General features: G+C 43.6%; 1 protein-coding gene across 1 annotated transcript in view; it reads left to right on the plus strand.

The window, feature by feature from the left end:
- Nucleotides 1-227: 227 nt before the first annotated feature.
- SLC9A4 (solute carrier family 9 member A4) overlaps nucleotides 228-24,948 on the plus strand; it is a gene marked incomplete at both ends in the record, with an annotated part of 48,788 nt that continues 24,067 nt past the window's right edge. Inside the window, 4 exons of the mRNA XM_080917178.1 lie at nucleotides 228-480; nucleotides 5,679-6,142; nucleotides 19,605-19,864; nucleotides 22,049-22,266. Coding sequence (XP_080773304.1) covers nucleotides 228-480; nucleotides 5,679-6,142; nucleotides 19,605-19,864; nucleotides 22,049-22,266 — 1,195 coding nt within the window. The remainder of the gene's footprint in view (nucleotides 481-5,678; nucleotides 6,143-19,604; nucleotides 19,865-22,048; nucleotides 22,267-24,948) is intronic.

Genomic DNA, 24,948 nt, shown 5'->3' on the forward strand with positions numbered 1-24,948 from the left:
CCTACTGGACGCCCACCTTTGAGCCCAGAGCTGAGCTGCCTGACCACAGCAGATTTTGAAGATTTCAAAGGATGCACCTGCAGACTCACCGCACTGGACTCCTTTGGTAATGACTTCAGGATTGCAAAGAAATTGCCTCTCGGTTGGGTAATGCAGCTGGAAGCTCACCCTGCCGCAGAGGCGTGGCGCACATCAGGACGGAGGCGCATAGTAAGGGGCACACGGGCATGGGTCCTGCGATGTTTCTGGCTTTTAGTTCGTGGAACTGGTTGCTATTGCTGCCGGTCCTGACCTGTCTGGAAGCGACAGCGTATGTTAATGAGTCCTCCAGTCCCACCCAGCAGGCTCCTGATGTTCGGTTTGCAGCCTCCAGCTCAGACCCCGATGAAGGGATATCTGTGTTTAAACTGGATTATGACTATGTTCAAATCCCTTATGAAGTCACCCTCTGGATACTGCTCGCATCTCTTGCGAAGATAGGTAAGTCCTCAAGCACATGTTTAGGGAGGACGGTTTCTTACCTGAGGTGTCATGTATGAAAATCTCTTCCGTGGCAGACAGCGATGGGTTAACTAGGCAGTAGCTGTTACTTGTGCACTGAGATTACATTCCCTGAAGTCAAGGGAAACCGTGGCTGATGAATGTTTCCGGGCTGTGCTTGACATTTAAATGCATACCTGCGTTGTTTTGGCTTCACATTTCAAAAAGATAACCACGTGTCTTCTCTGTCATATAAAATCCCATACTGTATGTTTAACTGATATAAAACGTAAAGCGTAAAGGGTTCCGGAAATGCTGGAGACCCCATAACATCTCTTTTATAAGGGAGCCCTCATTCATTCCTAGCCACAGAACTGTAATTTTGTGATGGCTCTAATTATTCTTTCTAAGAGGCTCATGCTTCTGGCTAATGACAGGAAGCGGGGGGGGGGCACAGGCAACGCTCACACCCCAGCAATGACTTGTGGGGCATATTGAGTCAATAAGTTTGTGAAGCATGGCTTTTCTCCTGACTCAAATGGAGCTGCCGCCCACCTCTGCCTTCTTCTATGAACAGAGTGAGCTCAAGCGAGCAGGCTGAGTTCTACTCAGGCACCCTTCATCTGGAAGCCACTGCGCTCCGGGTTTTACAACTAATCTGATCTTTAGCCCCCTGTCTCCTTAAAACATATTATGTCAAAGTAGAAAATTTACACAACTTCGTCAGGTACTGCACATACTATTGCCTTTGCCTCCTTTATGACTGTTCTATGACTGTAGATAATTCGGATACACGGATTGTCTAATGGATGGAAAATCTTCCAAGCATTCTTATTTTCACACACACACATGTGAAATGTAGATTGAGCCAGGTGTAGTCTTGTTATTGTTTAAGGACTCATGTCTGCCCGTGTAACTCCCTCCTGTCTGTGGGCTAGGGACCATGGGTACACTCAGGTGCTTCTTTAAGCTATATGTTTTAAGTATTAGAGTATGAAGATGGAAAAGAAGTGGTTAGTTGGGATACAAGCTGGGAGACATCTCTTGCAGTTTGCTAAATGGTTAGCTTACCCAGACATTATAGGACAAAACAATTAAAGTCACATCTGACTTTATGAGTTATTTCTCATCTTAGACTATTATGGGGACTGTCTCTGGGACCATCTGGAAGAACAACACTGAAATGGAATGAAATCATCCTCTTCTGGGGATGTTCTGCCTTTGCATTTTCCTTTAAAGCAACGGGATTTTAAGATTTGAAAGTCACTGACTCTGAGACTCTGCTGCCCTTCATGGGAGTGGGCAGATGTTTCAAAGTGGGAAAATGCATTAAGTCCTTTTCACGACAATATGATGAGCATGTGGCCCGTCCCTGCCACAGGTCTACTTTGCCTTAAGGCAGGTAGATACTGAATCCATTTCGGGAATCCCAGTTCAAGGAAACAAGGTCAGAATGGTGAAACACGGGCCCGAGAACACGAGAACACACACACTTCAGGCTCTTCTACTCCATGGTATAATTTAGAAGTTAATTTTGATTAAAATAAGTACCACTTAAAAGATGAAAATAAGGCTGGTGAAGGAGGTTAAAGGGGGCCAAGGGAGTTGTGATTAGAAAACAGAGAATCCATGGCTTCAAATGGCCTTGAGCTGGTCTGGACACCAGTGAAGTTTCACTGAGAGTGACATCCTTTGACTATAATTATACTCAACTGCATCAACCTGTCTGTGTATAGTAGATAAGTTCAAAACAGTGCTGAGACCCATATCTTCTTTTTATACAGCTAACTGTAAAATTCTCCAAGGAGACATTCACTGGTTTCCCCATAGCCTATAGAAAGAAATCTACCTTAATTAATTTGAAAGGCAAGCTCTTCCCTGTAAGGGACAAAACCATCTTCCAACTTCCACTTAATAAATTTTCTGACCACAGTTCGCTCAAGCCAGGTGGATTATCTCTCAGTAAGGGGGAGAAGAGTCTGCCAGGACCATTTCCACCCCGAGCTCCCCTCTCTACAGTGCTTCTCATTTCATTACCCAACTTTGCGTATCTTAGCATTTCCCAGGGCAACCAGTTACCATCCATGTGAGAGCATCTCTGATGGCCGGTTAGTCCATTCATTTAGTTGAACAGTTTTACAGACAGCTACCACACAGATGGAGCTGTGGATATTTGCTAAGCAATGTAACAATATAAATCATCTTCTTAAGTTTGGGGGAAATTATGGGCTAGCGCAGGTAAGTGATGTACAAACGCCATAGGTTAGGATTATTGTTACTAAACAAGCATTATAGAAACAAATTGTCCTGGTAATTATGAGGAGGACATTAATTCCCCTGGTGGGGAATGGGAAAGGTTTAGCGTCACATTCTGAGCAGGACATAAAGCCAAGTAAAAAGAACAGTTCGAGCAAGGAAAACAGACAAACAAGACAGGGAAAGGGAGCCTAATTGCAAAGGATTTTGATTGGCCGTGTTGAAGGATGGATACACTTCTGGCAGAAGCACCAAAGTGCTGTGTTGCTTTGGGAGCCCTCTGGTGAGCCACTGGGCTCTGATGCCTTTGTATATGTAACGTACATCAGCTCTGTCTAGGTTGGGGTTTCTGTTGCTGAGATGAAATACCGTGACCAGAAAGCAAGTTGGAGGGAAAAAAAGGTTTATTTGGCTTAAGCTTCCACCACATTGGTGTTCATTATCAAAGGAAGTCAGGACAGGAACTCAAACAGGGCAGGAACCTGGAGGCAGGAACTGATGCAAAGGCCATAGAGGGGTGCTGCTTGCTAGCTTGCTCCTAATCTCTTTGCTCAGCCTGCTTTCTTATAGAAATCAGGACGACCAGCTCAGGAATGGTTCCACCCACAGTTCCACAATGGGCTGAGCATACCCCACCCCCACCCTAACCCCCCAATTGATCATTAACTGAGACTATGCCTTACAACAAAATCTCATGGAGGCATTTCCTCAGCTGAGGCTCCTTCCTCTCTGATGACTTTTACTTGTGTCAAGTTGACACACCAAACCAGTCAGTGTACCCTCATATGTTGTACTAGTTCAACCGTGATTATTTATGTCTCACTGTTAAAACTTTACTAACAGTGGGAGCTGCAGGATAATCTACATCTTTGGCTTTCCACCTCACTAATTCAACAGCATGTCGGTCTTTACAATAGAATGCTCAATAAACACTGAGCATTAATCCATGGGGGGGGGGGGGCTTTGAGTGCCTTCCATATCTTAGGGGGAACTAAGAGTGAGATACACAGGGTTGGAAAACCTAGATCCTTAACCGGCTCAGAACCTTATCCTGTGTGCTTGCACAGTGGAATGTGGCAAGTTTTGGAGAGTTTAGCAACAACAATAAAAAATGGTTTCTGAAAAAGTAACCAAATCAAGGTGTCTCTCTCTGCCCTTGTCAGAAATTTCCCTGTAGGTTTGTTTGTAACCACACAGCAGAGACAGAACTGTTTGTACCCTAAGCTCTTCCTGAATGCTAGGCTCTTACTTGAGACTGCTCTGCTTTGCAAACCAATGTCTTGCCTTACTAATGAAGATTTCTCATCTTATTGAAGTACAGTAGTCTAGTATAGAAAACAAAGACTGATATCTCCCTACTGCCATTCCTTAATGTGCCAAATTTCTGTCTTTGGATTGTACTGTGTTGGGATGTTTGGCTTTAAGACTGTTGTTTGATTTGCTCACATGAATCCTTCATGTAAAACAAAGTTTAGATGCATTTTGGTTTGGGATTAAGAGAGAATTTAAGATGATTTTTGGAATGTTCTTAACCATACTTCCACCACTTGCTACTATCTATTTATGCCAAGTGACATCTGAATTGATGACTAACAACTTAAGTTTTCACCTTATTTATTTTTTTAGTATTTCTTACAAGCATAAAATGTATTTTAAGCATATTTACCTCCCCACTCTCCTCTTCCAACTCTTCTTCCCTGACATCTCCAAAAGACTGCTTCCCAACTTCATGCTCTCAATCTCCCTCCCTCTCCCTTTCTCCCTCCCTCTCCCTTCCTCCTTCCCTCCTTCCCCCCTCCCTCTCTCTCTCTCTCAATCCATGGAAACCAACTAAGTCCATAGGACTGGGGCCACTTCCTGGTACATGATCAATCCACTGGGGACCCCTAAAGAAAACCAAGTCTTTTCTCCTAGCATCCATTGGTTCTCAATAGCCCACAGCCAGGAGTGGCTCTGATGTGTCTCTTACCTACCCACAGTACGATGTCAACTGGCTTGATCTCATGCATGTCTTGTGCGAGCAAGCACAGCTCCTGTGACGTTACAGCCACAATGTTCTTGTCAGTAAATGTCCACCAGTAGCACATCCTCAGACGCTAATGAAGTAATAGGTTTTGGAGGATGTTTCAGATCCAAACTATAGCAGGCGTTATGATCTGCAATCCATAGCAGGAGAGATGTGAGGACTTAAGAAAAGGCCCTGGTGATAGAAACGGAGAGGAAGGGATGGACTTCAGGGACAGATCATAAGACGAGTGACTGGGGAAACCTGGGTTGACTACATAATTAGCAAAAGTGACAAGAACGTTTTAGGAGAATATGACCCTATTTCTTTCTTCAGTGGGACCAGTTGGAAACATTATTAATTAAGTAGGGGAGAGAAATAACGATGTTTTATTTCTGTGACACACAGTAAGTACAGGACCTAGGAGCCTGTGAGACTTTGCCTGAGCTATGCACTGGGCTTTTCATGGTGCACATAATTTTACCCACTTTTTCCTTATGTGCCTTTCGGAACCCATAAGAAGCAGGAAGAAGGGAAGAAATGGGCTCACAGGCTGTGACTGCTGCTAGTGACTAGAACACGTTCTTATCTGAAAGCCACGCGTTTCTGCAGTAGATACAATGCATGGATGGGTCTTGTTCACCACCTCACCTTTCCGAGTCTGAAAGAGCAGGGGTTCTCAACCCGTAGGTCGCAACCTCCTGACGAACCCCAGTAACACTGCAGTTATGGGTTTTAATGTTCACATTAACATGCCTAACAGTAGCGAGATTACAGTTATGAAGTAACAACGAAAAGAATTTTATTCTTGGGGGTCACCACGACACGAGGAACTGCATTGAAGGTAACATTAGGCCAGTGTCGGTGGGCTAGACCAATCGGGCTGGACCCAACCCTGTTCATTGTCAGATTATGCTCTCGCCCTCCGTGTTCCCAGGTTTCCATCTTTACCACAGTCTGCCACACCTCATGCCAGAGAGCTGCCTCCTCATCATCGTGGGAGCGCTGGTGGGCAGTATCATTTTTGGCACCCATCACAAATCGCCTCCGGTCATGGATTCGAGCATTTACTTCCTGTATCTCCTCCCACCCATCGTGTTGGAGAGCGGCTACTTTATGCCCACCAGGCCGTTCTTTGAGAACATTGGTTCCATCCTGTGGTGGGCAGGCCTGGGAGCCCTGATCAATGCCTTTGGCATTGGGCTCTCGCTCTACTTCATTTGTCAAATCAAGGCCTTCGGCCTTGGCGACATCAACCTGCTACAGAGCCTGCTGTTTGGCAGCCTGATCTCGGCGGTGGACCCCGTGGCCGTGCTGGCTGTCTTTGAGGAGGCTCGCGTGAATGAACAGCTTTATATGATGATCTTCGGGGAGGCCCTGCTTAATGATGGGATCAGCGTGGTGAGTCGCCCAGGTCGTGCCTGTGGATGGGGTGGGCGTCTGCGATGGGGATTAGAGGGATTCTGCTGGGCCATAGAGGCCAGGGTTGCCTGGATCTTCGTGTCGGCGTTGTGGGCCGAATTCTGGTAACGTTCTGAAGATCTACCATGTGTTATATCTAACTGTTCGTTAGTTGCTTTAAGGAGAGGAAAGGAGTAGAAAATACACAATTCAGTTTCCATTCCAATTCAATTCAAGAACATTTTTGTATTTAGCACTGAGAAACCATTATTTGTAAGCACTCTGGCTATTGCTGCTGGCCAAGGCAGTACTTTTGTTTCTAATAAATATAGATATGCTCACGCATGCTCACGCACGGTCACACACGCTCACGCACACACATACACAGTGAAGATCTACATGAAGTTTAAAAAATTCCTCTGGACACTGAGACATGAGAGAGAACTTAAGTGGCGCTACAGGAGACGTGGATGAGGACTATCTGCTCAGGAATTCTCTAGAGAATCTAAGGAGGATGAACAGGCTAGAAAGAGTAAGACATAGCATCAAGACGCAGGAAGTGCCCATACCTGGATTTCTGGAATATTCCGGACAAGCTAAATTCATTGATCAGTTTCACATAAAATGACAGCATTTACCAGCTGTTGGCCCAGAAGACATTTATAATACTTTGATGGCATTTCACTTTTAAAACTTAGATTCCTGCACAAAAGCAACACTGGAATACATTTCAGTGTAAAATGTTGAATAGTATAAAAGTATGAGGCAGAAACAGAAAGCTTCCACTTGAACCGGTTTGCTCTTTTCCCTTCCAGGCTTCACACACACACACACACACACACACACACACCTGTATAGCTGCATAGCTGCTTATCTGCATAGCTGCTTATCTGCATAGCTGCAGATGTGTATCATTCTAACAAATACTGAGGGGTCTTGTGTGTTACTTAGCTGTAGCCCCTTCAGGGTCTTTTCATGTCTTCTCAGCTGTTGCCGAATATGTTGTAGATTAAGTGACAATTTATTTCGCAATTTCCTCTACAGACAGTTGTTTAAGTAGTTTCTGTTTTCTCATTGTTGTTGTTTTTACCAAAAAAAAGTTGCAATAAATATGCCTTTTTATTTTTTCCTGACCCTGCTTTTGCCTTTGGGACTACTTTAAAATATTATCTTAGTAACAAAATGTCCAGGTTAAGCAATGCATAGATTTAAAACGTTGATACCTGCACCTATTTTAATCACTTCCTATTGGCCCTATTGGTAAGTGAGAAGTTATTACTCTCAAGTTGTGGAGATGGGCAAAGATGTGATACTTGCATCATAGTTTCTTTTCTATTGACATGTCATAAAGTGTTGGTTGGCCTGTGGTTTCATAGGGTTAGAGTACGTGAAGCCAGAGCAAAGGAAGTTGAGAGCTCGCATCTTGTTCCTACTCTCTCCAAGGAGACAGAGAATGTGATGAGAATGGCACAAGTCTTTTTGAGACCCCAAAGCCTGCCCCCAGTGACATACTTCCTCTGACAAGGCCATACCTCTTAATCCTTACCAAACTGGTCCACTGACTGGCGATCAAGTATTCAAGCACATGACTCTATGGAGGGAATCCTCATCCAAACCCTTGCAATGGTACAGACAGCTCCAACACCAGGTCATTAAGAGACTGGGACACCAAATAACACCTCAAACCATATAGACTGCCCTAAGAAAAAGAACACAGCAGCAGAGGCTGAGGGTACAGACATAGGTTCAGAGATTGAAGGGAGTAGGTTGGGGAATTATAGAAAACAGACAGAAGGCTTGAGTCACTCTGGTCCTCAGAGAAGATGTGTATGAACTGTGTGGAGATTTACAGACTGGCATGGATATGCTTGCCAAGGAGAGTTATCTGGCTGGGGCTGTTAATGGTGGAGCATCAGCAATATGGGGAATTTGTAGCCAGGCTGGGCACTTTTGAATTTTTTTCCAAATGCCAAGGTAACACATGACATTGTACTCAGTGACCTCAGCCACCAAGCTTTTCCAGAAAGACTTTATCAGGTTCTGCTTCTACAGGCAAGGTTGACTTCTCTAACTTACCTGGAATGCACCGCCTCGTTATCAGGAGCACAGTCATGTGGCATGCATAAATTCTCGCTGAGAAATCATCTGTATGTATCGCCACAGCACGTTCTTGCCTGCTGCTGCCAAGAGAGGGTCAGATCTCAGCCCGGGGCTTCTTTCGTTGTCTTGTCTGGAGCCAACCCTTTATTGTGGTTTTTGGTGGTGATTCCATCACTGGTGACATTTGATTGACTTTCTCAAGGCAAAATTGCTTCCATATTGATGTTTCTAAAGAATGATCATTTTATAGTAAGATTCTAGTTTCTGAGTGACCGTTGTGCCTGCTGTTGTGACCCTCTGCAGGGCAACGCTGCCGTTATATTGGTTCTGATGAGGTTGCCCACATGGTCATCTTTGGTCTCCCACAGCACAGTGAGTATTAAGTGTGCACTGGAGCACCGCTGGGTCCCTAAGTGAAACCAGAGAAGCCCAGGGCCAGATTTAGAAAGCAGCTGAAAGCAACTGGTACTTTCTGTTGTCCAATGGTATTTTGAGCTGAGGGCTTTGAGCTCACCCTTTCATTGAGCAAAAGGCCTTCCCAAGGGCAGCAGTCTGAGTCACCCAGAGGTGGCCTGTGGTCTAAGGTTCCATTTGATGTCACCACAGGTTTTACTTCTGGAACAACTGGATTTATTCATGAATCTGATTCACCAAGTATCGACCATGTCAGGATTTCAGCTTGTGGTTTCCGACTAAGTCCTTCCTTTTGCTGAATTTTCAGCTTACAGCATTGCTAACTAGGACACACCTTCCACATCTGACAAACAGGACAGAGGCACAAGCCAAATAGGTGTGCACACCCAGGACTGCATTGGGCATGTCCCTGGGGATTCGTGGAAATTTACTATGAAGGTAGATTTCATAGTAAATATATGAAAGAAAGAGAAAGAGAGAGAGAGAGAGAGAGAGAGAGAGAGAGAGAGAGAGAGAGAGAGAGATAGAGAGAGAGATTATTATTCTAATTCAGTTATCCTACAAGAATCCTTTAATCAGGATGTGCATACTAAGATACAATAGTGTATAACATGAATATCTACAACTTTCTTTTTAAAAATATATTTCTAATATTGCCAAAATAAAACAGTTGCCCTGAGATCTCTGGTGGAGTGTCACAGCTAAGATCCCATTAGCAGCAGAGACAGAATTAGTCTAGGACCCATGGTGGCCAGCTTTGCACTTGCTACTTTATTAAATCCGTGGACCTGCCGATTGCCCTAACCACCTTCAATGCAAAAGCAAGCAATTCTGCATGCTGCCTTGACTCCCGACACCATAAGCCTGCAACGTTCTCCTTGCTAAGCTATAATTAACCTACGATCTTCAACCATGTGCCCGCCTCTTCTGCATTTTCTTAGAACCCATTCTAGCCACAAAGGTTCCCTAGAAGGTTATATAATAATTCCACGGAAATTCCTACTTGGGGAGGACACCCTGGCATGCCAGATATAACGAGGCAGACTTCCTAGTCCTGTGGCTATTTGCCAGATCATCCCCTGCCAACACTTGTACCAGTGTTCTCAGTGGGCGTGCTGGGCTACTGCACGAAATATATACTCAGTGTCACGTGGAAAGCTCCATGAGGAGGCTTATGGGAGGAGGGATTGCTGATGGACAAGTATTTTCTTTCCCAATGGCTTCTGTGGTAATTGTGCAAATGGCCACCACCTAGTAGAACTTGTACAAGCCTGCAGTATAGAATCAGACTGCATTGGATGGCAGGGAAAACCTTTGACTCTGCCTCTAAGATGGGGTAATCTATATGTTCCTGAGAAGCTCTCAGCGAGGGTGAAAGAATTTCTCCAGGAAGACTGGGCATCCCTTCTGAGGGTGTCCCTGTAGGTTTCATTACCTTCTGGAATACCCCACTTCTTACAGATTTCCTTGCCTTCCCACAGGACTACACTGGCACTGAGCTCTAGCACATGAGAACACTGTAACATAAGCCACACCCAAAATAAACAGTGAGCAATGGACTAACACTACAGAAAGAATTGAGGCATCACCAAAGGCAAATTCCTAGAACACTTTGCCTAAAGCTTTTGAGAATTTCATACATGAAAACTGAATTTACTTCATCTCTACTTTCCCATTGCTACTATTTCTGTGTTCCCTCAGTTTCCTCTTAAATCCATAACCTCTTCATCAATAATATCTGTGTTACATATGTGTGTATTTGTATATGTTGTATGGGTATATGTTGTATATGTATGTATATGTACTGTGTATATGTATATATGTGTACATATATGTATACAACCTATTGAGTGTGTTTAATGTTGTTCATATGTATTTGTGTGCAGGACTGACCTCTTGGAATTAGACAATCCTTCAAGGGTCTTACCCTTAGAGAAAATCAAATCCTCTCTCTTTCAGCAGCCATGGATTGTCTATAGATTTCAATCTAGTGATGGAACCTTGTGAGAGCTCCTCCATCTGAGTCAACAACTGTCACAGCGCTAGTCTTGTTTAAGCAACCATGTTGTTGAAATTTCATGGGTGCAGCTTCCCTGACATGTATAGAAGACTCTAACTCTTAGCTGACCAGTCCTCTAGCTCTTAGAGTTTGTCTGATTCTTCTTTGGTGGTGTTCTCTAAGTCTTGGACATTGGGTCTGTGCTGTGGAAGTATCAGTTGAAGTTGGGTATTTCATAGCCAGCTGTAATCTTTATTTTAACTAGTGTTAGATTTCTATAATGACCATCACATCTGCTGCAAAAGGAAAGTTTGTGTGTGTGTGTGTGTGTGTGTGTGTGTGTGAGAGAGAGAGAGAGAGAGAGAGAGAGAGAGAGAGAGAGAGAGAGAGAGAGAGAGAGAGAGAGAGAGATGAGGGGTGAGAGCCATACTTCTCTGTATAAGGATAGGAGTTTAGACTGCAGTTAGAAATTATTTTGGTTTTTGAAAGTAGCAGTAGTAAGTTTTCATCTAGGGTCTGTGGCTTTACCAGTGACAAGCACTGGTACTTTGCATATTAGGCATAGTGCTATGCATAGATTTCTTTGAATCAAGTATGCCTTACATTCAATTAGGCAGCTCTTGGTTACCTCAAGGAATAAATACCCCTATCGCATTCCTGTGAATATCTTGCCATGCAAGTCATTATTGTGACTCACAGAGTTTACACATGGGTAGGACTATTGATTGCTTTTCTAACTTGGCAGCTTGCACGGCAGCTTGAGATACTTTGAGAGATAGTCCTTAGGGAGGAGGCTTCCAGATCAGTTCCTATTTGAGTCTTCCAAGTTCTGTGTCTGGAGTGTGTTGTCTTCAACAAACTGCAAGTTATAGGAGGTAGTCAAGGGGTGCAGCGATGCCTGTATTGTTTGTGGGGGTCTCTTGGACTCACCCAATCAACAACTTTGAAGCTTCTTATATACATGGTATCTTAGTCCGGGTTTCTATTCCTGCACAAAAGATCATGACCAAGAAGTAAGTGGGAGACGAAAGGATTTATTCAGCTTATACTTCTTCATTGCTGTTTATCACCAAAGGAAGTCAGGACAGGAACTCACACAGGGCAGGACCTTGGAGACAGGAAGTGATGCAAAGGCCATGGATGGGTGCTGCTCACTGACTTGCTTCCCCAGGCTTGCTCAGCTTGCTTACTTAAAGAACCCAGGACTACCAGCCCAGGGATGGCACCACCCACGATTGCACCCCCTCCCTTGGTCACTAATTGAGAAAATGCCTTACATCTGGATCTCATGGAAGCATTTCCTCAAGAAGGCTCCCTTCTCTGTGATAACTCCAGCTGTGTCTAGTTGACACACAAACTCAGCTAGTACATATGGACAATCCTATACTGGGGATTTTGAGATAATGCCCCCCTCCCCCACTAAATTTATGGACTATGCTTTGATTTTCAGAAAAAAATTTAAATTATGTGGTCACATGTGGAAATATACTTGGGACTGCAAGTACCTACAAAAGCCAAAAGAAGCCATCATACCTCCTGAAGCTGGAGTTATTATTGGTGGCTGTGAGCATCTGGCCTGTTTTTTGTGAATGGAACTCAGGTCTTCTGAAATGATAGTTAGTAGTCTTAAACCATGAGCCATGTCTTCACCCCACCACACTATTATCTTAATGATGTAATTCACTTGTTTCAGGTGGAGCCAGAGGTTCGGTGTCCCCCCTCATCCATCTGTCCATTTGTCCATCTGTCTATCCATCTATGTCCTCATATCCAGTCATCTGTCTGTCCATATAAGACCACCACTGAGCACTTCCTTTTTCAGACACTGCTCCCTCCAAGGTGTCTACAGTGGCATTTTCAGAGGAGCAAACCCCAGGTCCAGTCTTCAGAGAACTTAAATTGACTGATCACTGTTGATGTTTGCTTTTATGGTTGAAGACACAGTGCAGGCTTTAAGAGACTCTATCATGAGATGATGATGATACTAGTAAGTAAAGTATTTTTAAGCATTTGCTCCAAGTTGGTGCAGGAGCTCAGCATTCCATTTATTTCTCTTAAATAGAGAGGAGTTCCTCAAAGGACTCATTGGCTATTCTTCAATTGAGCTACCACCCAGTTCCCCCTCTTTCCCAATAGAGCCCCTGACACCTTTTCAGTTTGCTAGCTGGGCCCCAGTTCTCTGAGCTTATGAACAAATGGGATTCCAAACCCAGAGGATTAATAGATCCCGTGTTCAGTTCTCTGTTACTAGGCTGCATGTCTGCACATTTGGGGGCAAAGTGATTGTCTCTTCATGGTGGTTTCTTAAGGTCCTGGGCCTATTAACTGTGAAGTAGCTCCTGTGAAAACCATACAGCATCTACTGTGTTGAATTCTGCTGCTTACTGAGCTGCAGGGAGGAGGGTAGTCTCATAGCAGGAAGCAAGATCCTGAAAATGAAACATTCTTTTCTGTTCAAAACTGCCATGCTCAAAATATGGCCAGTGAAACTGGTGATGACAAACATCAACAAGGCTGCAAGTGCAGTCCCAAAGATGTGTCTATTAAAGGGACAAACTCAGGGTAAGCAGTACTGATGACTGTCACTGCAGAACTCCCCAAGGAACATACTTAGCCATTCGCTTAGACTCTACTGCAATAGATTTTTCCATCGCTCTTACTGTTCTCATCAGCTTTCATTACACTGAGTCATGAAAAATGTAGGCAACTAGCATAAGGATGTGGGTACAGTTGCACAGTCACCGGATCAAGTAACCATAGCAACAGAAGCATCACGCAAAGAAGGGCATATCATTATAATAAAAAGTTACTTCATAGGGATGCCCCAAATCATACATGTGTATGTATCTACTGATAGTATCCGCAAGTTGGCGATAATTATTCTTCAAGCAGTGTAGGAAAGTCTATTAACTCTGTTTTGGGAGGTGGTAGGACAAGCTAGAAAAATACATGTAAGATATTAACTCTACCAACCACCTTGGCCGAGTTGTTTCTGACCACCACAATGTTTGACCACCCCAAATCAAACATCCTATTTTAAGTGCATAATTATGGAAATTGACCACTGTACTCAGCCATAATAAAAACTCCCATAAATTTAGAAACCTTCAGACCCCCCAGTGTGCTTTCAATGCCCACCCACACCAGAATAAAAAAATTAAAATGTCCAATAATTAGAAATTAGACAATACATTTCTTCAAACTCTGTAGCCCCTCAAAAAAGAAACTATAAAGGAGATTAGGTAACATTCTGACAAACTAATAAAAGCACAACATCCATAATTTATATGCTATGTGCTTTAAGGAACATTTATAGCTTTCAAACCTCTTTATTAAAGGATTTGAAAGATCAGAATCAATGATATAAGGCTCTGACTGTAACAAGAAGTTAGAATCAAGTGAAAGGAAGCAATAGTAAGAAAACAAAAGTAATGATGATAGTAATTAATAACTTATTATTTTAAAGTGATACTTCGTTTATACCTAAAGGGAGAAATAATGTCTATTCCTTATAAACTCTTTCAGATATGATGGAGAAAAACCAACTGCCCACTTTTTATAAAGCCAACTTAGTCCTAACATCAAAACCAGGCAAAGATGTATCAAAGAAAGATACCTGCAGACCAATATCCATCATGACGACTGGCCAAGAAGTCATTAGTAAAACATTATAAAATAAAATTTAGCAATACATAAAAAGCACAAAAATTGTGACCACAGAGAACTATCTTTGTGAATTCAATTCATCTCACAAATAAAACACACTATTTTGTTAACAAATACAATTAATTATTAGGCAGATTTCACTGCTCATTTTTGACAAATACTCATGATAATTTAGGAGGGATCAGCAACTTTTTAAGTACTTTTTATTTTATGAGATTTTTTTAAAATTGTATTTTATGTGTATATGTGTCTTGCCTGCATAATGTATCTGTGTGCCATATACATGCCTGGTGTTCACACATTGCCTGGAACTGATGGTTTTGCTGTTTATCACCAAAGGAAGTCAGGACAGGAACTCACACAGGCAGGACCTTGGAGACAGGAACTGATGCAAAGGCCATGGATGGGTGCTGCTCACTGACTTGCTTCCCCAGGCTTGCTCAGCTTGCTTACTTAAAGAACCCAGGACTACCAGCCCAGGGATGGCACCACCCATGATTGAGAAAATGCCTTACATCTGGATCTCATGGAAGCATTTCCTCAAGAAGGCTTCCTTCTCTGTGATAACTTAAGGTGCTTAACATAACCATAAGGTGCTGGGAACTGATCATAGCCCTCTGCAAGAGCAACACATGCTAGGAACCACTGAGCTATCTCTCCAGACTCATTATTTTCAGTCTTACATCAGATTTAGATGGAAAACTTGCAGCTCCCCTCATGCTAAAGTTTAAGAACCAAACACTTTACCCCAAAGATGAAGATAAACACAAAGATACCATTCTCAAAACATCTGCTCATCAGACTGTAGAGAAAAGCATAAATTTAAGATCATGCACAAGTCACCAGGTGGCAGATGGTTTCTGAAGACGCTTAGGAATCCATAACCCTACTAGAATGGAACACTCTTTCATGAACTCACCACAGCCAGAATGTTGGGGACGCTTTCTGTATCTAAAGACCAAGATGGTTAGTACTCAGGAGAGGAGATTCATTCAAGCTCACACTATCAGTTCATGGTCTCTGTATATTCACTAAAGTGGTTGTTTTATGGGCTTGTAGCATGGCCCAGAATCTACCCATTCCAACAATGTATCATGTAGAAATCAATCATTAAGAAAAATGATTGATAGGACAGGAAGAAATGTTTGCATTTGGAACCATCTCTCCACTCCAGAGCCTCAGTGTCAGCTGAGGTGTTTAGTCCTCACATGAAGGTTTTGGGGGGTGAGTGAATGGGCTTCATACACGTTCATGTGGTTTGGTTGGAATCATGGGAGACTGGGAGGATTTGTCAAGAGTAACAGGGTCCTTTCCTTGAGATAATGGGTCAAGAGTGACAAATGAGTCTTATTTCTCAGCTGTCAGGGATCTTCCTGAGATTTAACTTCTTTGTTCACATAGGACAGATACATACATCTGAAATGAGTCCAGGGACAGTCATCCTTTGTCATTATAATGACAGCCAGAGACTGCTATTTTGAAAGGTAAAGATCTTTTTCTTCATGGAGTAGTAAGGAGAGTTCGCAGTCTCTTTGTCATGTGACCACTTAGCTTCTAAAAGTGCCAGGACACCTTCTTGCAGCTGCCACCACTGGAATCTGGGGACAAAACAGGCCCAGATGACTATGTAGCCACTGGTAGTCTGGAGAGCTATGGAAGAGTTTGTGTTTGTGGCCACCATATACAAATATTTGAGCTTCAATTATACTCCCCGGATCTCCTCTGTATTTGACAGTCAAATGAATACCTCCACTCAATCTCAATCAAACCTACTTTGTATGGGTTTGTGGAACCTCCCTCTGGTCCTATTTAGCCCCTTGTGAATTCCCTCCAAAGGGGCATTATCCAAAGGTCTGAAGAGCCACATAGATTGCTTCATGACCAGGGAGAAAGGTATACAGGCTAATTGAATTCACCAGCTCAGAATACAACCTCACAGGTTTTCTTGTTTGTCTTTTTATTTTTTGTTTGTTTTGTTTTTGGATTTACTCATAAACCACAAATCACACACAACCTTCCAATGCTCAGCAAAGCTCTTCCCCAAACATGCCTTAATAAACTTTGTATACTTAATAAATTTTATGAATGTATTATGCATGGCTGGTGCACGCACCCAGTCATGAATATTGCTTACCACAGATCAAGAATGCAGAAGGTATCAGACGTGTAGAGAGTTTATTAGTGATGCTCCCATGTCAGGAAGCCAGGGAGCAGGGATAGCACTCGGAGTCAGATAGGGAGTGACCAGAGGAGACAGAAGGCAGGAGGGAATCCGGCTGGGGCTGTCTTACTGCCTTTTCAGAGTTTGCCTAGTCCCTGGGAGTGTCAGACTGAGGACAGCAAGGAGAAAAGTGTTTGCTTCCTTTACGTAGCACCCCTCAGTGCCAATGCCACCTCAGTCGTCACTGGAGAACAACTGCTGGACATTAAGTATATATGGCTGGGGGTTTTCCGCTCTGCAGCCTGAGTCCTGAGGGACTCTGAGCAGCACAGACACAGAAACTGAGGGTCTGTAGCACAAGGATGGAACAAGCAGGAACAAAGAAGACAGATGTATATCGCTGGGAGGGAGTGTGAGCTGCCTGGGAGGTTACCTGCTGCACTCTCTTTTCTCAACATTTCTAGATTTTCACACACACACACACACACACACACACACACACACATGCAAATCTGGCTTCAGAGTTCTTAAACAAATTTCCCATTTTTGATTTGGTTTTATTTTTTGGTTTTTTAAATCTCTCATTTATTAAAGTAATTTTCCTATTTCAGAAATTCGCTACATCCATCTGCGCTGCATACATGCACATACAAATTTTGCATGTACCTCCTCTAAATGAGTTAAAACTCTGGGTCAAGGAAGAAAAGCTTGCTACAATCCCTCAGTACTTCCACATCTTGCCAAAATTACTGGCTACCGTTCACGACATTAGCAACAAACCATTAGTGCTCACATTCTAATTCGTGCTGGGCATTTCCCTTGGGTCTCTGTCAACACTGCTTTGTCCATGACGTGTCTGGTGACAGGCACTTGAGCTGCTTTGAAGAGTCACCTGCCCTGCCAGCTCGAATTCTAGACCTGAGGGCTATGCTGTAACACTTTTGGTATTACACAAATGCAGGCAGCAGAGTAAGTAAATACATACACACGCATATATGGATATACATTCCTACATTATATACACATTATACACACATACATACATGCATGCATACATAATGGATACCAGGAAACAAGGCACATGGTGACTCCAGGGTTCTCAGAAAAGACTTTCCACTCCTATTCTTATTTCTGCCCATAGTGGAACCTCTCCTCAAAGTGAGGCTCTTTTTAGAATGGGACTAGAAAGACCACGGTTTTCAGTGTAGTTAATTACCCACATGGTCAGGCAGCATGATTGGTCAGAGATGACTCAGTGGTTAAGAACACATACTATTCTTTCAGAAGACCTGGATCAGCTTTCCAGGACCCCACCTTCTCTCTCTGCACATACACAGAGACACATGTGTGCATGCACAAATGCACACACAATGCACTCGTGCACACCCCACACACAGTTGCACTCACACATACACAACAATGCTCGGACAAACACATAGATGTGGAATTAATGCACTTTTAAAAATCCATCACTGGTAGATGATCATTAGCTGGCAAGTTCTTTCTGTGTGGAAATCAACATAGCCAATTCATAGGAAAGATCCAGAGGGCTCAGGATTGGGAAATCAAGGTTAGAATTGGGGTATCAGCTGTGGGGGAATGGCTGATGCAGCCTGGGGTCCAGGGCTGAGCTGTCAGCATCTGCAGAAGGGGCACTCAGTTCTGGCAAACCCCGTAGGTAATGCCAAAGCCAGACTCAAAGGCTGTTGGTTTTTGATGAAGGACGGAGGTAGTCTGACCCGGGGGTGGGGAGGATACTTGTACCCCTGCTATAAGAGAAGTAGGTGTGGGAGGATTATAAGTCAAAAGCCTATGAATGAATTATTTTTCCTTTTTCTGTGGTTAATTACCAGACAAGAAACAACTCTAGGGAGGAAGGAGTCATTTCAGCTGGAGGTCACACAGACCGTCACGGTGACAGAAATGTGAGGCAGATGGTCACTCTGCATCTGTGGAAGTTGAGAGAGATGCATGGTGGTGCCAAGGTTTTTTTTCTCCTTGTGAACCTCCTGGACTCACAGCTAAGTCACCTCGGTTAACTCAGTCTAGAAACTCCCACACAGAAACACCTAGTTTCCATGGTGATTCCAAGTCCCACGGGGTTAATGATGAAGATGAACTGTCACAGCCTGCTTTGACTTTAGAGTTTCAAGTCTGAATTGGGCAGCGTATTAAGATCCTATCTCAAAATAAAATGAAGTGAAATAAAAACAGGCTAGAGGTATGCCGGACAAACGCTCAGTAGTGGATTGCGTGCCTAGCATGTGCAAGGCCCTAGTTTTGCCGAGTGTCTATATGAGTAAGAATGTAAAAGTAGGAAGTTCAAGCCTGGAGAAGCCGAGCAGTTTGTAAAAAGCTGCGTGAGATTCTGATGTCCTGGGGAATATGAGAGTTGACCAGTGATTAACAGAGAAGTCAGCTGATTTCAGCTATGCTAGACCTGGCCCAAAGGGGCTGCACAAATTAAATATGTTTAGGAAAAGCAAGCCTGACCTGCTAAAACATCAGTGCTGCAAGATTCTGGGCTCCAGCACAGGCAAACAGCTCATCAGAATAGATTGGACACAAGGGAGGAAGAACCTGCTGCTGCTTGGGTTAGACCCAAGTACTTTCTCCCACTGCACCATTTGCAGTAAGCTCCTTCGAAGACTTAAGCCACAAGGCTGCTGAGGACTTAGCCTCAGGGCATATGGCTCCTTCAGACTCCACCAGAAGTCCACATAGCCATGTGACTGACTCCTCCCAGAGGGACCCAGAGAAAGTCGAAGAAGCACCTTTTCCCTGCAGTGTTCCTTCCAAACTCTCTACCGAAGGAGCTTAACGTTGTGTTCACTTAAAGGAAAAGAATCATTCAGTATGCATACATTATGTAATAGTCTAATTGAGATAGTTCTCATCCCCACCTCCATAAACCTTTGTCATGTGCTCAGTGATAAAATCCGACACTTCCCCCTTTCTTTTATGAATCTGGATATATCTGAATGTGCGTCTAAAACTTGGGTAACTGTGTTAAAATCTCTACCATTGACTCGTCCACTCGAATTGAATGTGATGTCGAGAATCCACGTGGTTTAACAGACTATAACTTCTATTCCATGTTTCTCTCGTCTGTACTTCTCCAGGTCTTATACAACATACTAATTGCCTTCACTAAGATGCATAAATTTGAGGATATAGAAGCGGTGGACATTTTGGCCGGGTGTGCCAGATTCGTCATCGTGGGGTGCGGGGGAGTATTTTTCGGCATCATTTTTGGATTCATTTCCGCATTTATCACACGTTTCACTCAGAACATCTCTGCGATCGAGCCTCTCCTCGTCTTCATGTTCAGCTATCTGTCTTACTTAGCAGCCGAGACGCTTTATCTCTCCGGAATCCTGGCGTGAGTGCAATCTACCGATGGAGTCACGTGGGAATGTGTGGACGCTTTAAGGAGTTAGCTGGCCTGGGTATCTGGGAAAAGCCTGTTGCTAGACCCCCGAGACACTGGAGGGTTTAGGATTTCTTAACTTTCTGAAAGCTGATTCTGGTCCTTTGCCAAACAAATGTTCTCTCCGACATTTGCCCGAGGAACGTCTAGCAACCAGGATGCCAATTAAAACTGTTGAGGAAAAGCTGGTGCAAAGCAGAAAGAGTTGGGAACACTTCAAGCTTACGGTCCATCTGAGCAGTTTGTTCTCTTCCTGGAAAAATAAAGCTGAGAGCCAGGCATGGGGTGCATGCTTTTAACCCCGGGACTCAGTAGGCAGAGTCAGGTGGAGCCGGCCTGCTCTATTGAGTGAGTTCCAGGACAGCTAGGGAAGACTCTGTCTCAATAACAACAACAACAACAACAACAACAACAACAACGACAACAACAATTGCCAACCTGGTGTACATAGGTCCAGACAGCTAGGAAGACTGTCTCAATACTACTACTACTACTAATAATAATAATCATAATAATAAAATATAAATTATAATCAGCAGGAAAGCATGCCACAAGAAACTTCCACTCTGGGCTCTGCCTGTCATTATTTGTCACCATCCCTATCACACCCACACTGACCCTACACTAAGACCACACACCCACACAACACCATACTCACAACCACACCCACACCCTACACCCCCTATCCCACACTCATACCACACACCACACCCCTTAAACCCTCTACCCCACACTCCCTACCTCTCACCCAAACCACACACCCCACATGCCACACCCACCCTATCCCCTCCAGGAGAGAGTTAAAACTAAGTAGTTAAGCAGGAACGCCCAGTACTTAGTCCCAGTCAAGAGTCAAGACGTCTGCTTAGGTGTTCAATCCCATGTCCCCTTACTGAAATGTTTTTCTTAGAAGGAAGCTTCTCAGTTTGGCTTATTAGATCTGGTTTTGTTTTCTTCCAGACGTTGTCCTGACATCCAACTATCTGGGTAGAAAGCTTTAATTGTACAGAAATTGTAAAGGAATAATATTGTGTAGACATCCCTATGCCAATTAAATATAGCAGGGTGGACTTTAGGTACCTTTTTTTTTTTTCACCTTTCACAACTTCAATGAGAAAGAAAGGGTCATGTTTTACTTTGTCCTAGGTAAATGGGTCCAAAAAAAGAAAAACTTGACATTTTTGAGAAACATTTATATAAAAAATACTGTTTGGGGGCTGGATGAAGTAACAACAGCAGTCAGGACACAGAGGCAGGAAATTAATTTTTTTCTTTTTAATTAAAAAGAGAACATGCTCAGTGCTTCATCCACTGAAGTAGATTTACTTAGGCTTAAAGCAGAGATAAATATTTTCTAGCTAGAGCTGAGGCTGACAAGGCTCTCAGTAAGGGAAAGGAGGTCCAGACACATTTTTGAAAGAACTATCAGTGTGTGCATGCATGCATGTGTTGATGTACGTGTGTGTGCGTGTGTGTGTGTGTGTGTGTGTGTGTGTGTGTGTGTGCATGAGCTCACATCCGAGTATGAGTGAATGTATGTGAGTATATGTATGTGGTATATATGGTGTGTGTCTGTGTGTGTTTGTGTGATGTTTATGACTGTATGTGTGTGGTGTATGTGTGTGGTGTATGTGTGTATGTGAGTATATATGTATGTGGTATGTATATGTGTGAGTATATGTATGTGACTGTATGCATGTGTGTATATGTGTTTGCTGTGTGTGAGTGTATGTAACTGTATGTGTGTGTGGTGTGTGTATGGTGTATATGTGTGTCTGTGTGTGAATACAATGGATGTGTGTTTGTATGAGAGTGTGTGTATGTGACTATATGTGTGTTTATGAGTGTGGTATGTGTGTAGTGTGTGTATGGTATGTGTGTAGTGTGTGTATGGTATGTGTGGTGTGTGTTTATGAGTGTGGAGTGCATGTGTTATGAAAACCATAACACACCTACAGTTGCTTTTTCATACACCTGGTTGAAGAGGAAGGCAGCAGTCTGTGGTCCAAGGACAGAGATGGGAGTGATGAGACATGGCTCCAGACAGAGACGGGCTTCCATATGCAGCCTTGCTGCTGGCGGGTAGCCTGTGGTGTGGCAAATGTCATTCTCTCTAAGCCTCTGCCCCTCTTGTAGCATTACAGCTTGTGCGGTGACGATGAAAAAGTATGTGGAAGAGAATGTGTCCCAGACATCGTACACAACCATCAAGTACTTCATGAAGATGCTGAGCAGCGTGAGCGAGACCTTGATCTTCATCTTCATGGGCGTGTCCACCATTGGGAAGAACCATGAGTGGAACTGGGCTTTCATCTGCTTTACTCTGGTCTTCTGCCAGATCTGGAGAGCCATCAGTAAGAGACAACAGGGCCCCAACACGATGCTGCCTGGCTTCCTACCCAATATTCTACCAATAGAGTGTCTTTTTCCCCTCAGTTGAACCTCAAGTGGGGAGTTGATGCTAACTGTTTTCCCGCAAGTTGGGAGTCCAGACACCTTGTCCTTACTGTTGGCTTCCTTGGCCAGCTCAACATCACTGGTGGGAGCTGTCCTCAAAGTCAAGGATGGAGCCGGGGTATTTTGTGTTTTGTCAAAAGAGAACGCTTTCACATCTACACATCTAAATATAACTCAGTAAATATATCGGTTGCTCCACTTCCTTGGCAGTTTGTGGCCTCTCACACGTTAAGTCAGATATAGATTATAAACTGTGGCCATTTACACTTTTGACGCAGGATAAGTGAGATCTCACAAACCGTCTTCTATGTGAGGCAAACGTTGTCAGGAAACATTCCCATAAATAGTGCATCTGCTCTGAGGGATGGATGGGTGATGAGCATAAAGCCAGCAAAGGACCAAACTATTGCTTAAAGGAGCTCGTTCCTGGGGGCTGAGATTGCTCAGTCCCTAATGTGCTGGCTGCCCTGGGATGAGAACCAGGGTCGAGATCCCCAGAATCCTCATAAAAACCAGAATTGCTGCTAACGCTGTGATCCTGCAGAAAAGGGGCAGGAGGACCTCTGGGGCTTAAGGTCGGCTGATCCAGCCAATTAGTGAGTTTCAGTTTCAGCAAGAGCCCCTCTCTCAAAAGTAAGGTGGAGAAAAGAGTAAGGAAGAAATGCCCTGTGGCCTCTGCGTGAGTGCACACACACACACACAGACTCATTGTGTCTTACACACTCACACACGTGAAGAGACACTTTTGCGTGTTGGCACATACACATACACACAGAGAGCACTTTTTTTCATTAATTAATTTACTTGTTCACCTCACATCCCAATCACAGCTCCCTCGCCCCTTACCCCCAGTCCCACTCCTACAAATACTTGGACATCCAGTTCCAGCAGGTCTAAGCACATCCTTCCCAAGCACACTTGATCATCATTATTAATTATTATTACTAATTAGTAAAGGCAGTTGTACTGTAAATAACCTCACTTCTGGAAACGAATTCCTGTTATAAAGAATAAGATCCAGTGGCTACTGTACACCTCTGTCTCAGGAGCTGGATATTTGCACTGAGCCAAAATGTATATGTTGCCTTTTTATTGATGAATATATATAATTCTGCAAAAGGAGCTGAGAGAGAAACAAGTATTTACTACAGCACACGAAGTCCCCACCAGTGACAGGATTGTTTGTATAGGAATGCCACCCTCTCCCTTCCTCCTACCCTCCTTCATTCTCTCTCTCCCTCCCTTTTGCACTCTCTCACTATACATAATCTATATCAATATCTATATAAAATTATATATAATTATATATAATACACAGAATTCTGTTGTTATGATATCTACAGGTCTACAGGGAAGTACTGCTGATATCAATAAAAGTGAAATTAGAAAGATTAGCCCAGCAAACGGGGAAATGAGCCATCTGGAAGGGGGCGTCTGTCCTTAGTGATCATTCAGCCCCTCACCGCAGTCCTGTAATGGAGAGGATTGTTGAACTACTGCTAAGAAAATGGCTGGCTTGGGCAGGTCACCATGACTCCACCTGCGAGTGTGACAGTCTAGATCACCCCCCCCCCCCCCCCCGTTCCACCTCGTTATCTCTAACCACGGCTAATGACTATGAAGGCTTTATGTGTCGAAGGCACTGCTTTCTGCTATTAATGAGAGTGTTTGCTTAATTTTTCCTCTACCTACTCAAATAAGTACGCTTGGTTTTCTATAAATCTGTGGGTTCTGCATCTGTAATTTCAATCCATCACAGATCAAGAATATTGAGGGAAAATGCACCTATATTGCACAGGTCCAGACTCTATTTCTGGTTATCATGTCCCAAACAATACAGCACAGCAAACATGGTATGAGCAATCTAGAGTCAGCCTCAAGTATCCACGAGAATGTGTGCAGTCTATACCCACAGACTTCATGCAATAGAAGGCAGTTGGGCATTCATGGTCATGAGCACTTGTGAGAATTCTGGGTCCTGTCTCCTGTGGAAACTGAGGGCCGACTTTGCTCTTGTTATCTCTGATATGTGATGATATAAAATGATAATGAACCCAAATCACATGCCGAGCAAGCAAAGAGGAGCTCAAATGGACCCATCAACCAATCCTGTGAACTGTTGTCCCTCCTAGTCTAATACGACTGCTGTCAGACTGTTCCCTCTCTCTCTGCGACATTCGTGTAAGCACAGGGGACATAAAGAGAGAGCGAGAGGAACTTTGTGTTTGTTTTTTTAACCAAGGGCCAGTACATCAGTTGTGGCTTTCATGTGGATCACATGGAGAATCTGCGTGATGGAACACACTTCTGTGCTTTGCACAAGCTTTCCTCCCTTCCAACCTCCATTTATTATTACACTAACCAGCAGAAAGTTTCCCTTGTAGACTTTCTGGTTGTTCACATGAACCTCCAGCCTGTTATATACATAGTCCTACGGGACCTCCTTTCACATTCATGTCCCCTGAGAACATGCGATAAGAGGTGCATATTTCACAGACAACTTTTTCTTACCTGTTTTTTAAAGGCACTACAAGTCCCTATAGATATAGATTAGAAATACACACCTTGTTTTTTTTTAA

Source organism: Micromys minutus (genome assembly GCF_963924665.1).
Source record: "Micromys minutus genome assembly, chromosome: 5".
NCBI classification, from domain to species: Eukaryota; Metazoa; Chordata; class Mammalia; order Rodentia; family Muridae; genus Micromys; species Micromys minutus.